General features: G+C 44.3%; 1 protein-coding gene across 3 annotated transcripts in view; it reads left to right on the top strand.

The window, feature by feature from the left end:
- Positions 1-17,670, top strand: part of MYLK2 (myosin light chain kinase 2) — a 200,944-nt gene that overhangs the window by 10,616 nt on the left and 172,658 nt on the right. The window contains exons 2-3 of one of the 3 annotated variants that reach the window (XM_086932689.1): positions 2,635-2,876; positions 12,479-13,019. In XM_086932689.1, coding sequence (XP_086788815.1) covers positions 2,804-2,876; positions 12,479-13,019 — 614 coding nt within the window. In that variant the 5' untranslated portion in view covers positions 2,635-2,803. The remainder of the gene's footprint in view (positions 1-2,634; positions 2,877-12,478; positions 13,020-17,670) is intronic. The other 2 variants (XM_086932688.1, XM_086932687.1) reach the window with 2 other exon arrangements.

The raw sequence follows: 17,670 nt of genomic DNA, 5'->3' as shown, positions 1-17,670 counted from the left end.
TTCGATCCACGGTCTCATGCCCGATATCAATCCCCATCACCTCCCCGGGTGAATCCGGCATCCTCGGGGGGGACAAACAGGATTGCAAACGTGCAGATGCGGAGGGTGACCAGTCTTTGCTCGCAGCCACAGTCCACACCGTGAAGGCTGCAGGCCAGAGGCCCCGAACCACGAACCCCGGCGGCCCCGAACCGGGTCCGCGGGACGGGAACCCCCACTCACAGCCAGCAATAAGCAGGATCACTCCTCCATCGATAATGAGCAATTGAAAAGATCGCCGTCAAATTCGGGCTTAACCCATTTAGCGCGTCGAACATTCCGCCCCAGTGCAGACGTTCGATCGCGCTAACGGGATTCGGACGTCCAACGGTCGTGCGCAGCACCAGCGAGGTAGTGCGCGCGACGACCGTTGGACGTTCGAAGCACGGAAGGGGTTAAACAAAGCCTCCACTCCGGTTGACCGGACCCAGCCTGGTTCTTCTGGCCAATGTTGTTGCACTGCAGCCCGGCTGTGAAAGTACTCGAGGCCCCGGCTTCACCGCTGGAGCAGGCCGCAAACTTCAACACGACAGAATTTCTTCCAACAAGCCGATAAAAGTTTTCGGGTTTCACCATCGGAGTGCGGATCAGTTCATGCACACAGAGACCGGGCGTAAAGTCAGGATAATGAACAGGATATCGCGGCAGGTTACGGAGGTCGGCGGAGCCGGGAGCCTAAGCAGCCATCTTGTTTGCTGACGTAGCTCCTCCCCCAGCCCTTGGAATCTTGAGAAGAAAACTTAAAGCTCAGTTCGGTTCGGTTCAAAAACTTTATTCGATTCAGAAAAGAATCATAAAAGTAAAACATTTTACAAAACATGATTTAGAAGTATTTTAAAAGAAAGCAATTTTAAAATTACACATTGTACTGGTAAGAAAACATTAATTAATATGTTCACAGGTAGTTTTACATAGCAAAACATACAAAAAATAAGGCCCGTACCGTTCACTTTAAATCAACAGATGTTATTTCATAGAATATTCATACTAGAATGGCCATCAGAAGGAGCAAAAGGATAAGAATCACAATACAACGTTCTACATGAACAAAAGGTTTAAGGCCAAATTAACCATACCGTTTCCTAATCAGGAGAGACACTCGTATGAAATTTAGCATAGCACAACACACTCCAGAAGATGACAATGATAACAAGTAGTCATAACCTTCTTTGTAGTTACATGGTTGCTTCCCCTTCAAAATAGGCTTAATAAACCTAGTTCTCGGATCCTTATATAAGGAACAAAAGAGGACAACATGCATAGTACTTTGACTTACTTTGTATCAGCAGGTCTTCTTCCCTTGCCGTTGTAGATCCTTGCCCCTAACATTGTGGTAAAATAGTGATCAGCGCCTTGACAACTTTGGGTAAAAGATGCTTCATAAATGCAGTTAGCAACAACCCTTAGAGAATGTCCATGAAGGTAGAAGTGAAATTTATGATTGCGCGTAGATTAGCAATTGTCATTAGATATAGTTGAATATTTTTGCTCAGTTGAGTTGTGGGTGTGGCTGACCCTGGCAATGGGGTAACCCACCAGTCACAGCTCACACTGCAATAGGCTGCGTCCTTCTCCATAAGGGCATTATTAATAGGAGTGGTGCTTTGAGGAACAATATAAATCAATGTGGAACCCAACGCTGAATGCTTTCTGCTGATCGCTTCTTCAAACCCACTCTTGTTGACTTGACGGCAGCTTATTCATCTGAAAATGAGGTATTGTGAATAGTGGCGGAATCCGACAGTCTTAGAATGCGGAGCATCTTCAATGGTCCCATTACCTGCACACACCTTGTCCAGTGTGCTAATAGCAGATACAGCTCAAGGTCGCCATTTACGTCTCATTCACAGGGACAGCAAGGAATTAATTTGCTTAATCTTTCAGTCCAAGATGTAAGCACACATATGTTGGCCACATTGGCCCTACGTTTAACAGCTTTTATCTTTAGACCCACCAAGACGAAGTAGGGTGATGTCACCTGTAGTGGCATCAAAAGCCATAAAACACTACCACAAATAGGCTTGCAGCATGGTTGTCCACATACTGGGTCATGCATGGATCTCCACACTTCTCAGAAGCATCCTCTTCCTTCAGAGAAAGGACAGAGTCCATGTATGATTTATATCCTTCCCATCCTTGCTCCCATGTGAAGGATGCACAATCGGGATGTGGCAAAACTTAAGATACAAGCACCCAATGCTCTTTTAATTTTTCACCTTTTGTCTATTTCCCTACTTCTCTCATTTAACTTTTTCCTTTTTTTGTCTTCTGTGCTTCATTCAATTCCAGTCTTTCTAGCATTTTGTCCTTCAATCATTTACGTCTTTGTTTACAAGTTATGTTTCCAATTCTGTATTTTTCCCTCTCTTTTTCACCTCCTTTTTAATTTCCTCTCCTCTTTTCACTCCTATTTTTCCATCTGTTTCGTCTCTTTCTCGACCCTGCCCTAATCCTAAACGTCTCCCTTCCACTCAGTGCTTTTCAGCTTCAGAGACCCCTGCTATATCATTCTCTGTTTACGCTATCATTCTCCCGTCACCTCATAAGAACCCTTCTCGTGTTTCCTGTATCACTCAGCCCTGTGTATCTCCTCAGGAGAACCCCATCGCTCTCTGTCTCGTGAGCAGCTGCGGTCCCGGGGTCCCCGGGCAGCCCAGACCTGTTATTCCAGGCATATGTGTGTGTTTCCTCTGGACAGCTGGCCCTGTGCGGACAGAACACTGCTGCCCACTTAAGACTGTGGCTTTGTGTCTCACCTCAGAGTATGTCAGAAGACGACAGAGCGCCAGGACCCGGAGAAGAGAGGCCCGGGGTCGAAGCGCGTGACGGGACAGCAGGTACGTCAACTGGCGGCCGCGCGTTGCTTGCGTACAGTAACGCAGGTAAAAGCAGCGTGGGGTCAGAGGTTAACTGTCTGCGTGCAGTAGGTAGCGCGTGCCCGTGTGTACCACAGGCGGGCTGGGCCAACAGTACAGTAGGCTGAGCAGGTAGAGCAAGCACGAGCGGCGACAGGCAAGGAGAGCAGCAGGGGCAGTAAACGAAATAGGGGAGCAGAGCTCAGGTACTACACAGTAGCCTTGAGGGGAGTGAGGGGTTACCTTGGTACAGGGGCTCTGTTTATACCGCATATAGTAAATAATCTGCTGACTGTGCAATGTAGGACCCCGGCACAGCTCTGAAGCACGGAGCAGTGTTTCATATGACAGAACCGGTTGATTATTCTAAGTTACAGTCAATACGAAATTGCTGAGCGTTGAAAGTGTTTACGTTCGCTTGTTGCTCCACACTTTTATTCCGTGTGCTTTATATGATTGAATAAATACTTATATTTCTCCATTTGGATTTTGTGGCACATAATTTAATTCCTTTTCTATGGCCCATGCTTAGTGATAAATCAGAGTAAGGAAGCCCCTGTTCCTTTACAAGTTCTTTTATAACGTCACGTAACTCTGAGGTGACTTGCAATATCCTTTTTAATGGCAGAAATAGGTTATTTTATTCCTTACAACAAAGTCACACCATCACCTTTCCAATAAAGACCTCAAATCCATTGTGACTTGCTCTTTAATTTTAATTGCGGGCAGCAGCAAAATCAAAATCCGTACTGGGAAATTAAACACACCAAAGTTACACATTTTTGCCAAAAGATATTAGAACTAGTTTAATATGTCAGATACAAAATGCCGTGGTTCACATTGTGTAGAAACATGCAGAGATTCTATTATTTCTTACACGACCTATACCTTAGAAAAAGATGAACTACGTGCCATAAATTTCTACTTTCTGCTGATCACTTTTTCTTTCTAGAGAAATATATCTGAAGAAAGGAAAGCCAGTTCCTTTTTTTTCCCGTCTTTAAACTGTGGCTTTAATAATGCTCAGTGGCCTGCCTTTCACCCTGGCAGCAGACACTCTGATGTCAGAACTCAACTGTAATAATACTTTAGTACAGGCGACGTCAGAAGTCGCCTGTAATAAGAAAATGAAAGACGAGCTTTAATAGGTTGATGCAGGCTCCCCTGTATTACAATAGGGAATAACGTGCAAAGGGCAGTGATTCATGTATGCCGCATATGTGCAAGGTTTGATCCGAACATTTCTCGTACTTAATTCAGGTGAGTTGTCCGAGGTGAAAACTCAGTACGTCTTTGAAGGAGTGGAGGGTCTTGGCAGCTTCTTATGAGCGCATGAAGCCAAACAAGGAATGGTAGTCTTGTTGCTCATTGCTGTAATCTGCATGATTTTAGTGCTTTGTCCCAGTTAGGCGACACTTCAGTGAGGTTACAATCCATTTACAGCATTGCCCAACAGTAGCCAGAAGTCTCAAGTCAGGACGGAAGGGAGTTTGCCCCACCATGGTCAAATGGCAGCAGCTGGGTGCGAAGTCTGGAGGCCAGGAGTGAAAAGGCCCATGGACAGGTGGGGTAGTGAGTTGAGGGTAGAAAAGAAATGGGAAGTTTGCAGATCAGGGTCTTCGGAATGACGGTGTGGTGGCACCACTAACATGCCCTGTGCAAAGGGCCATCTGCTCCAGAGGCGCAGCTAGAGCCACATTTAGTGGGGAGGGGGGGAATTGGGGGGGGGGGGGGCTAAAAAAAGTTTTGGGGGGACTAATTCTTCCAGCGATAGTCAGAGTGGAGATGCAGGGGCTCTAAGAAGGGGTGAAAAAATAACAAAGCCTCATTGCCAAGAAAATGTTCTTTTAAAGACCTGTGAAGTACTTGGGTGCGGCTGTGTGTGTGCCCAGGAAGCTGTCTCAGCCTGGCTGACACACGTGACAGGGGCTAACCCCCTGCCTTTTTACCTTTGATTTCCCCACACTTAGGTACCTGTGCATCTGCCAGGATACAAAGCTTCTTCTGGAATTGAATTGAATGGGTTTGACTTCTGTACCTTAGGGCATTGGTAGAGATTATCTAAAGTTACTCGCACAAACAAAAAGAGACAGAGAGGGGAAGGGGTTGCTGTTTATGAGGAACAAAGACAGACACGAAATTGAAACATGAGGGAAATGAGGGATAGGTACCACTGCAAAAGTGTGAAACTGAAGATAACTATCCAGCATATTTATTTATTTATTAGGCAGTTTGCTAATGCAATGCATGTTTACTTTCACTATTCAGAGCGCTATAGGAGTGGAGTGCACTACGGTTAGGGTTCAACGCTCTTGCATGTGTTTTAAGCACTGTAAGGTGGGCTTTTGCAGCAGGACATGGGTTTTAGATGCTATGGCATGCACTTTGATTCATCTGGATTAGGAGTATATATTCTTTACTGGGGTGTCAGTACTCAGGTTTGGTGAAGGGCTTTGAGAGGGACTTAAACATTGTGGATTGGGATTTAAGTATTTTCTTTTGATAATTGCTATAGGATGCAGTTTAAACAGGGGCACAACATGAGCTACTGTGGTGCAGGTCGGTTCCCACGCTTTAGGGTGCCCCCCTCTTGCCTGCTCCAAGCCTTTATATCTATTTAAGGCGAACAGCGTAAATGAAATTGAACTAATTATGCTTGGTGATCCCATAATTTTGCAATCCTCTTCTTAGACCAGGCTCTCCGAGATGTAGAGTAACATTTCCTGGATGGGGTTTAACAAATCTGAGCTTGGGTTTATGTGCTGCGGGATGACATTTAAACACTCTGATGTTGGTTACAGTATCTCGGAGTTCGGGAATAATGCTCCTTGCGTGCATTAAAGCACTGAATGGTAGCATTTGAGCTCTTCTAAGATATGGTATACGTTCCCTGTTATGGGAGTATAGTTACTTGGAGTGTATTTTAAGTTATTTGTGGTGAGTTTATGTCATGTCTAATGTGATTTAAACACTGACATGGTGTAGATCTCGCTCAGGAATAAGGTTTAAACTCAATGCATTGAGGTTTAAATTATAAGGCTTAGTAAGGTATAGTGTTTAACCATCCCAAGATGTAATTTAAGTTCCCTAGGATCGGGCTTAAGCACTCTGGGTCGAGCTTAAGTACCCTGAGATGTGGCTCAGGCTCTCGTCAATGTGGTTCTAATGCTTCTGGAATGGGGTTTATGTGTCTCAAGACAGCAATTACACAACATAGGATATAGCTTAATCTCGCGTGGATGAGGTTGAAGCTTTCTGGGGTGAATTTAAGCACTCTAAGATGTTACTTATGCTCTCCAGTGTGACGTTTTAGGCACTCTGAATGGTTTGAAGCTCAGCGCGGTGCATTTTATTGCTTCCAGTTGCCATTTAAAAACCCTGATATGGTCTATGCACCCTGGGATGGCATTTAAGTATTCTTAGATGGATTTGAGCACGCTTAGATATTATTTAAACTGTCCAATACGGGGCTTAAACACATTTCGATGCATTTAAGTGCTGTCTGTTTCCATTTACATAATGTGTCTTGGTTTACACACCTTGGAATTTGGTTCAGCTGCTATGGCATAGCATTTATGCACCACAGAACGTCGTGTGAGCTCTCTATGACAGGGATTTAAAGAATCAGTGATGGGACTTAGGTTCAGTGTGTGGGATTTAAAGTGTGCTAAATCATCCTGAGATGTGGTTCAACCACTCTCTGAGACTGGATTTCAGTGGTAAGAGACAGCATTTATTCACTATAGGGTGTTGCTAAGCTCTCTCAGATGGATGCTCATGCCTTCTGAGATGCGATGGCGTTAAAGTTATGTTAGTTACCTGTAACACACACTATACACTCAATCACCGTTAGGCTCTACTCATTGATGGTGAGTTTTGAGAGGAAACCAAACTTAAGTGGTACGAGTGAAGGAGAGACCAGGGCGGGCATGAGAGAAACAGGAGACGCACAACATGGCGCAGAGATCCCTGGAATGCTGGGGAAGTGTACTGTCTTTTCATCTCAATCACCCTACCACCCACCCCACACTGCAGACAGTCATCCTTTCCCACCCACTCTCTTTGTCCTGTGATTCTCCTTTTTGTGCAAAGAATAGCGTGATAGGGGCACAGGACATCTTCCAGCGCCCCTCCACACGCGATGCACACAGTGCAATCAGGTGACCTGTAGTGAACCGGGTAAGTCACTACTATATCAGCTTGACTAGTAAAATATATAATGACAATCGTATTTGTGATGTATTTAATCCATTGCTGTGGCTTTTCCTGTGCAGGCAGTGGAGTAACCTCTGTGTAAGGAGTAGCATGGGTGGGGTGGCGTGGAAAATAAATAAGGCAGGAGCCTCGAGGTGATGGTGAAGCTTTGTTATTTTGTCACCCCTTCTTCGAGCCCCTGCATCTCCACTCTGACTATCGCTGGAAGAATTAGTCCCCCCCAAAACTTTTTTTAGCCCCCCCCCCCCCCCCCCCCAACCGAAATGTGGGCTCAGCTGCTGAGAGGGAGGTCTGTGCCACCTTTCATCCCTAAGATGGATTGGAGCAGGGGAGAGAGGGGCTTGAGTGTAAACCACACATGGATCCCGAAGCATGGGCTTGGATAGTCTGCACCGGTTTACTTCTGGCCAGCAGGGCCTGACAAGAACTGGTAGCAGCCCATTAAATGTGATGCGACCCTGCTTGGAAATGGTAATGGTACGGTCCAATTAAGGACTAGCTGCCTTGATGATCAGTAATGACTATTCCAAACCATGCTCTTTTATATTTCTTAACTGATTTGACGTTTCCCTAGATATGAGTGAAACCTTCAATAATTTCTTCTGTTTTTAGTACTCTATTTTCCGGGTGAGCGTTATAGATGGCCGGTTGTTAACATACAGTGCTATTTTCGTCTCGATTTTCTTGCAAACAGCCATGTTTCCTATTCTGTCTTAATTCTGTGTCCAAAGAATACCATATATATATATATATATATATATATATATATATATATATATATATATATATATATATATATATATATATATATATATATATATATATATATATATATATATAGAGATATATATATATATATATATATATATATATATTAATAAAGGAAGAGGGCAGAGTGTGAAGTCTTGCCTAGTGCCTTGCTTGATACTTGTGTTTTTTGATTGAGTTCACCATTAACAAGCGCTCTTGCATTTGGTTTGGCCTAACAACCTGAGACAGCTCTTAAGCTTTACAACCCCGACCCCACCAGGTATAGGACTTTCTACAAATACACCCAGTTGATTCGATCAAATGCTTCCACTGAATCATTCATACGAATGGCAAAAGGTAGCTTATTCGTGGTGATGCTATATATAGTGCCAACCATTTTCTGTGTTAGGTCATTCAGATGTCTACCTTTATCATAATAAACCAAACACAGTTTATGGTCAAAATTTAGCAGCAAGATCTGTCAACAGTGTTCACATTGTAACAGATTTTTTAAGCAGGTTTTAGAATTAGGCATATTATAGCTTCTGATATATTACGCATTTGCAGAACCTTGTTAAATGGAACATTCCATAGTTTTTTGGCTAACAGAGGGTAGGAACTGACTCTCTGGGCAGACTGTGATGGCAGGAGGTGCGTAAACGACAGAAGAGACGACAATCAGAGAGTACATGTCTGTTGATACAGTGGGATGAGCTTAGAACCATAGGGTGGTGCAAATATATGAAAGGTCCTTAGACATAGTCCTGAAGCAAGTAAACTAAAGCTGATTGGAATAGGGGGCCATTTTAGTTGCGCAAGGTACGAAGAGACATTGGGCGAACGAGAAACCTTGATGAATGCAGACCGCAGGATCTATTGAAGTGAATGAAGATTATAAAGTGTGAGTCTTTCCAAATCTGTGGAGGGACTTATCCACCCCATCTGTCACACTTCTTACATTATCGCCTAGATTAGTAACTGCCCCCACCCTTAATCCCAGTGAATTTGCTGACACCTTAATGAAAACACTGCAAGTTGCAACCAGAGTCTCAGATCTAGTGCACACCGAAATCTTACACCAGAAGAGTGACACGGGCAGCAGATGAGCTGGCCCATCAAGGAAAAGATAACACTCGGGGCAGGAGGCCGCCCCAGAAAAGGTTCACCCAGGACCTGCCTGAAATGGAGAAACAGCTGAGAGCTGTAGAGCGCCATTGGGGGGATTCCACTGACAAAGAACGATTCAGGAAAGCACGGCGCCCTGTAAATGCCAATCATGAGATCAGATGGTCTTTGAAAGACTTTGACATAAAGTTTTCAAAAATATTTAAGGGAATTTTATGTAAGTGACTCAGCGATAAACACCCCGCCCGCGGCCCTTCGGATTTAGTATGAGGATTAATGGTGATCAATAGATTTCAGAAGCTTTTATAGACGTTCAGTTTGATATGGAAGGAAGATAAAGCAACTCGTTCTAAATACTTTCTCCCATAAGCTACTGAAGAAGCAGAAAATGCAGTGATAAACATACTGCACGAGTTGTGAACATCAGTAATACATTTACTGCACGAGTCGTGAAGTTCTGTAATTAACTCTGAACAAGGTGTGAACATCTGTAATATATATACTGCACGAGTTGTGAAAATCTGTAATACATTTACTGCACGAGTTGTGAACATCTGTAATAAACACTGCAAAAGGTGTGAACATCTGTAATAAACATACATACTGCACGAGTGTATGAAGCACCAACTGGCCTGGTCCCCGCTTAACTAAAGCTGTCTGATTGTGAGTCGTGCGAAAAACAGATGGTATTTGCAACCCCTGGTAAACGAGGATACTGCACGGTGGGATATTTACTGGGTGCATAAATACCACTTACACAAGGTTTCTAGCTGAAAATAAAGCATATATGCGATTACCATTTACCAAACAAAACTGTGCATGTTTCGCCTTTTTAATAGTCATTTTCCAAAGATACATTTCACCAGGGGTTACCTGGTGAAATCTGTCAGGTGAACCAGATGGGCATGATAAATATTGAACCCCTCATAATTCTGATCCCTCCCCAAACTGGAGTTCGAACGTACAGTGTTTGAAACGTAACCTTTCCACGCTCATTCTGAGTAGCCCAAGAAATAGCAGTCCGTGTTCAAACACCTATTAGCGCAGGGGTTGTGGCTTTAAGATGTTAATCGCACCTTGTTAATTACCAGTGCAATAAAGTCCGCACTCTTTAAATTTACGGCACGTCAAAGATACCGAAATGTAATGGGGGAATAAATGCCTGATATTTACCGGAACATGCAGATGTTGATGCAATAAGCACCAACATTCACTAGGTGGAGCTGTAAGCACCAAAATCCTCATGCTGTGCCCCATGTTAATGGCAAATATCTTTAGGTGATAATTATCATATCCAATCAAGTCTAGACACTTCGTTGGCTTGTTGCATTCGTTGGTTATCACAGGATCACTTATGCCCAGGTCTTTACTCACAATTAGAGCCTCAAGTGCTGGCTTCTGTCGAGGAGGGTACCATGGATGGTGGGGACTCGCCATCAGCTATCACAGCCATTCTACTCTGCTGAGCAGTTCGTCAGAACAGCAATTAATCAAATGCCGGGGGGTATAAAATAACGACATAGCAGATGATCTTCAAGGTAGACTGTGGCCCAACATAGTATCAGGGTCTATTCTACTTCCGTACTTGCTGATCTGGTAATCGCATCGATAAGGGAGACCCCAAGGGTATGGGTTTTCCTTGCACCACCCAATTATTTTATGCAGATTACCTCAAGCCAGATTAAAGTTAAAGCCAGAATAGAGTACTAAGGGCCTGATTAGGAGTTTGGCGGTGTTGCAGCGGGCTGCCATGCTAGCGCCCCGCTGCAACGCTGCCAAACCCGTAGTCGGCACGTCTGGCGTATTCCGACTGGAGTACAAATAGGGCGGCCCTGTGGCGGTGGTCCAGCAGCAGTGCCTTTCTAAGGCTCATAGCAGAGACTTAGAAAGGCACCACTGTGGGAGCGCTGCAGCCCTGTCCTGTGTGGACCAAAAATGCACAAGGGGAGTTTGGGGGGCAGCCGCGAGGTCTGCCCCCCGGGCAGATTGGGGAGGGGGCGAGCGCGAGAGCGGCCGTTTTGCTGCTTTGGGCTGCCTGGGGAGTAGCCCAAAGGCAGCCCAAATGTGTAGGTAGGAGCCCAAGGGGTATATAGGGGGTTCCCGCATTTTTCCAGCCACCATTTTAGGTACTGGTGACCTGGTGGCCGGGAGCATGGCAGTTAGGTGCTGTTTCAATAAAGCAGCCTTTTACACACACAAATGGTTGTCGGTGTGCTTGCCCCCCTTCCCTCCCTCCCAATGTTGTGCATTTAATTCTGTGCAGGAACGGGAGTGCATACAGAAGGGGCACACCATGTGCCCCCATGGATGCACCCTCATGTACAGAGGCGACAGGGGCCCTGCAGCCTCACACTGCTGCGCCACTGCCGCAGGATCAGTAATCCCCGGCAGTTGCGGTGGTCCTGTGGCGGTTCCACCACCGTAGTTGTAATACAACCAGTGGAGCGTCAGTCTGGCAGTCAAGGGACTGCCTCCACCGGTTCGGCGGTCCGATGGACTGCCAAACTCATAATTGGGCCCTAAGTACCTATTGTGGTCACAAATGCCTGGCATGCAGGATACCATAGGAGTCTTCCCACCTCGCCCCCCACCGGTCTCATTTATTATCTACCTGAAGTCACTAGATCATCTCTTTTGAAAATTTGGATTCAGATTCTGAATACACACAGCATCTCAAATTTGTTTTAGAGATCAGGACTTAATGGCCAACCACTTTAACCAGGGCCCCCAAAATAGGAGAAAGGTTGTTTCACCAGAACAAACAATTCCTAGTCCAAGACTTCAAGTCCTGGAACCCTCCAATTACATCACATTAATCTGTGTATTCAGTTCAAAGTACTTAGCATGATTTACATAGCATTAGGGTATCCTCTTATGCATATTCCCTAAAGATGTAGGAGGCCCATAGCCTGCTCAAACATCAAACGCCTACAGGTCCCCACACATGGTCCAATGAGGCCTATCCAAATTCTTGAACATCACACCCTTCCAGACACTTTTCTCTATAACTTCAAGAAGAACCTGAACATGATTTTTCTCCTAAGCATACTCCTAAACTTCCATCTCCAGGGCATTGTTCGGTCCTAATGCATAGGTACATTTTGCTGGTAGGCTGTAGCAGTGTCCCAGAATATACATGAATTGTGGTTATTAGAAAAGGTTAACAAACGTTATTTTCTCATCTCTTGCATGGCGTGGCTGATACCATCACCCCCTACAAATGATTAAAAATGCATATATATTAACGAGGGTGACAAAATCTACAAAATATGAAGCGTCGACATGGCAAACCCATTTTGTTGCAAAATGGGTGCTTCATCGTTCGTTGTGTTGTTTGTGATGGCGGAAAGTGGCATCTCAGGGCAGGGGCATCAAAGCATCTTATGTAGTCAGGACTTAGTTGTGTTGATATGTGCCAGTGGTATTATTGAGTACCACATTCTACGTGTCTCTTGCTGCCGCAGCATCTGATGGTCATGTCCTCTCTTTTGTAGGTGGTACGCAGGACAAACAAGGATTGGATGTAGTTGCAGGTGTGAATTGTCTGAGTAGTGAAGTGGGAAAAGACAAGCCTCCCTCTAGCACCGCTGACAAAGGAGAACACGAGAGTGTTCCCAGCGCCACAGCAAAGGATACAGTTTGTGGCAGCAGTGACATGGCCGCTCCTAAGAAGGATGAACCGTTGAAGGCTGATGCCACAGAGAGCAGGCAACAAGACACTGCAGCACCAGTGGGGACAGAAACACAAAATGGTGGAGATGAGTCAGAGAAAAAAACAAACACAGCCACAAAGGAAGGGGCTGATACAGTGACAGAGACTTCCTCGAAGCTGCTGTCTTCAGAGCCACAAGGACCAAATGTGTCCCCATTGGCAAAAAATGAACAGGCGTCCCACGAGGCAAGCAAGGACGAGAGCAGCCTCTGTCCCAAGAATCAGGAACAGGGGGCTGAGAAAGATGAAAGAGGAAATGTAGACGCTCCCGCACAGGAAAGTCCTCCCCTACCAGAACCTGAGCCTCAAAACACCCTACAGAGGTAATTACATGTTCATCCCACTGTGTTCTTGCTTTTTGATCTACTGGCCTTCTATTGATGTATACCTTAAACTATAAGCATATATGCGTGTTGGTGGTTCTACCTGTTTCTTCTTTGCCTAAACATATGTAAAGGGCGCTGATACTCTCTAGGGTCAGGTTTGTGCTATAGAAAACTTTATAAATAAATAAATGAATGGTTGCACGGTCACTACCTTCTGGTGTGCCGACAGCATGAGGCGACATCTTTTCACATTGAGAACTCAGACATTTTGTAGAACATTGTGTGATAGTAGATTCAAGTTCTCAATGTGTTATTAGAATCTCTTCCTAAGTGCACAACTGCATCATGTTTTGAGTTAGTGGACTGTCGTCCTCAGGGGTACATTGGATCGAGGCGAGTTTGAAGGTGGACTGTGGTAGTCCTCATGTTTGATTTCCTCAAGCCCTGAAAGTGGAGGTGAACTGTGGTACTTAGGGTGTGACTGGATCTCTTCCTGAGTGTAAAAGTGAAGTACAGTCCTCACTGAGTGATTGTCTGGATTCTTGAGGTCAGTCTTTTGGTTGATTTGATTTTTATTGACAGTTCGATATCATGCCAAACAAGACACTACAACAAGTTCGTATACACACATAACACAAAATAAACATACCACTTGAAAAGAAGTTCCAGTCATCTTAAAACTTTTACATTTATGACAAAAAAATCTATTACTAGCGGACCGTAACCATCCCCATAAAATGTATTTAAAATCAAGAAGTACACATTTTTACCTGCTATTTGATCAATATTTAAAACACTAAACTCTCTCCTGCTTCCTGTCCAAGCTAAAACACTCTACCTTAAACCCATTTTCACAAATATATTGCATTAATCTTATTTCTAAACAGGGTAAACATGTGTGCACTTGTGTGCAATATAGAGGGGTAGTATTGCAAAATACAGTTATTTTTATACCGTACACAATTTGGCAAGATAGACATTAGGAAACAATTAACATTTTGCAAGGTACAATTTTGTTTGTGCAAAATAAAGCAACGGTAATACAAAATACAATTATAATTATACAATTATTTTTATACCGTACGCAATTGGGCAAGATGGGCATCGGGATAAACAATTATCATTGTGCAAAAGGCAATTTCTTTTGTGTAAAATAGTGCGATGGCAGTGCAAAATAAGGTTATAATTATACACGGTATCAAAATGCCACCTTTGATACCATAAACAGTAACATCCTTATCTCCCGCCTAAAACAGCTTGGAGTGACGGGAAGCGCCATCTCATGGTTACAGTCTTTCTTAGAAAACCGCACTTTCCAAGTAGTGGAGGGTGACATTCATTCTAAAACTTGGCCTCTCAACCAAGGTGTGCCTCAGGGCTCCTCCCTGAGCCCCACACTTTTTAACATTTACATGCAGCCACTAGCGGAGGTCGTTCACTCTTTTGGCTTTGAAATCGTAACCTACGCTGATGACACCCAGCTTGTGGTGGCCCTGAATCAGCCAGGAAGCACCCCCTCCAACCTGAACAGCTGCCTAGTAGCAGTTACAAAATGGATGGCCTCTTCCCATTTAAAACTCAACGGGGACAAAATTGAACTGATGTTCCTGGGGAACACAGCCGGCCCAAGACCGACCTTACAATGGCCACCCTGCCTAGGTCCCCCCCCTGAGCCAAAAAAACAAATCAAAAGCTTGGGCGTGGCTGGATGATACCCTTAGCTTTAACCATCAAGCCACAACACTCTTCCGGCTGATGCGAATGTTGCGGAAAGTCCTACCACTCCTCCCTTTTCAGGCCCGCAGGATAATGGTCCAGGCCATTATCCTGTCCCGTCTTGACTATGGGAATGCTTTATATTTGGGTGCACCAACCAGCACACTTAAAAAGCTGCAAGTCACTCAGAATGCAGCAGCACGTCTACTGCTCGGCCTGACCCGTAGGCATTCGGGCACTGCTGCCCTGAGGAGTTTACACTGGCTGCCCATCCAGGCCAGAGTAAAATTCAAGGCCATGTGCATAATGCATAAGGCCATGTGGAAAAACGCCCCCGCAATGATCTGTTCCCTCGCCACCCCTTACCATCCCCAAAGATCACTGCGCTCCAGCACGGCCTTTCTGGCAACAACACATAAGGTCAAACGGGCCAGGTGGGGCGGACGCTCCTTCTCCCTGAATGCTGCCACGGCTTGGAACTCTTTACCATCCACGCTTCGCAGCGAGCCCAATCATCTAAAATTCAAAAAAGTAAATCAGTAGACTCCCAGAGACACGCATCCACAGCGCTACGAGGCCTTCGGGCAGTAATGCGCTTTACAAAACCCACTTTCATTTCAGAGTGCTATTAGGCAAGGTAGGTATTGACTGTATACAAAATACCCTCTCTTTTATTAAGGTTAAAACTGTGACAGAGCAACATACAATACTTGTATTTGTGCAAAAGTGCAATTAAAACTTGCAGACCTCAGTGTACCCCTTCCATATCACTAATGCGGCAGACCACTCTGCTCAATTAACTGTTCGTAAATAATGGACAGGAATTATTTCTACCTCATAGCACAATGATATATTATCACATCTTAGAATAAATATCTTTAAAGCATTTGTACGGTGGAACTGTGCCATTCTAAAAGCCAGTAACAGCATTTTCTTCTACTAGCATCAACACATAAGCAGGCTATGAGTAAGTGCAGAAAGATTAATGGTAGACTTTGGCATATGGGTAACGTAACTATATCTGACCCAGTCTGTCTAATCAGCGTTCATTGTATAAAGGCTAGAACCTGCCCCAGCCTAACCTTCAAAGCCTACCTCCTTATATAGGCACTTTTTATATCCCTCAGGTAAGGCTGAATATGCCCTCCATATCTTGATTCCTTTATATGATATAAGTTATCTCTCTTACACACATCTTCTATGTCACACCTCCTGGAGCCCTCTTTTACTAAATGCTTTAATGTTTGTTTCTGCTGTACAAGAAGCAACCCTTGACGTTTAACCCCTACTGCAACATCTAGGGATACCTTAACATTGAGCAGATTAGCAACCCACCTGTAAGCATACTTCTCCTGCAGACAAGATTTAATGATTTGCCTTAAGGAGCCCACATCCGCTCTAAGGAGACCAAACCAGTAATTAAGGAGCCTCTTTTTTGGATTTAAATAGTACACTAGTGAGGCCCAATTCTCGGCACTATTTACAGTTCCTCTGGGTAGGCCAAGCCATTTCTTCCAGAAATTAATTTCCATGGTTTGCAGCCTCCTCAAGTATTTTATGGGCAGCACCTCACTCCCATACAGCAGCAGACTAACGATTTTAGCATTGAATGTCTCTCTAAGCACTTCAATGGATTTATGGCCCAATACTGAGTCCATTCTATATAAAGCACCTACAACTGCCTTAACCCTCCTGGATGTCAATATAAGGCGTAAAGTTGAGGTTATATCTAAAGCGAAAGCCAAGATAGCGATATTCCTTTACCTCTTCTACTGGGACGCCATTTGGCCACCACTTAGACCTTTTCTTCTGTACTCTCCCTTTCGAGAAGACCATTTCTTTAGTCTTAGCTGTATTTATTGTCAAATAGTTTGACTTGCAATACTCAGCAAAAGCATCACATTTCCTCTGCAGACAAACCAGTGTAAGATCCAGCAAAACCATATTATCAGCATAAAACAATACTGGAATGGCCTCGTTGCCTCGTTTTGGTGGAAATGATCGAACTAAATGTAATCCTACCATAGCATCCACAATATATATGGAGAACAGAAGTGGGGAAATAAGTAACCCCTGCCTCAATCCATTAGGGGTATGCATTTTTCTGGTCAATGCTCCTTTACCCCTGAATTTGACCCTAGTCCTGTAATCTTCATGTAATTGAATAATCCATTTTAATAAGCCTAGCGGGCACTTTCATTTCCTCATCCAAAAATAATATGCATCCCCTTTATCTCATATTTAACACCAGTCATTAGAGCAAGTCCTCCTACAGGCCAGTCGAACTTGCCCTTAATTGCACTAGTACTAAAAAAGTAATCACTCATTGCAACCTCATTCATTTCCCGAGTCTCTTGCACTAAGATAATGATAGCGTTTCTCTCCTCAGCAGCCCGCAAAGAATCTAGATTTCTTTGTAGGTATGCGATGTTCCAGGACAACAAATTAACCATTATATCATCAGGATCTAGGGTGGGTCTGGTAAACGCCGTTTTATCACTTAGTGACCCCAAAAGCCATTCTTCTTTATTGTCATGCTGATTTGTAAATTTTTCACTATTCGAGATTTGTCTTCCCTCTTCCGATTTCACAATAAGGATACTATCATACTTAACGAACTTGGTGGGCCCTGCCCCCCCCAACGAGGGGACCTGATTGGACTACGTTGTTATGGCTCCTACACCCTCCCCCTGAGCCTTCACCTGGGTCGCTGACATTACAGAGGGGAATAACCTATGTATAAATAAGTCATAAATGTCAAAACTTGACCTACGAAGCTCGTACAACGAGTTCATGACTTTGTCCACCACAATCCAGGAATATTAATAATCCTAGGCAACTGGCCATGATGTAGCCTTATCACTGACCTTTGGAAGGCCAACCCAAAGAAATATCCTTAGAAGGAATTTTAGACAGTCATGGAATTGATTCA

This window comes from Lissotriton vulgaris, chromosome 7, assembly GCF_964263255.1.
Source record: "Lissotriton vulgaris chromosome 7, aLisVul1.2, whole genome shotgun sequence".
Taxonomy (NCBI): Eukaryota; Metazoa; Chordata; class Amphibia; order Caudata; family Salamandridae; genus Lissotriton; species Lissotriton vulgaris.
The sequence above is the reverse complement of the archived record's forward strand: the minus strand, read 5'-3'. Positions and strand labels throughout refer to the sequence as shown.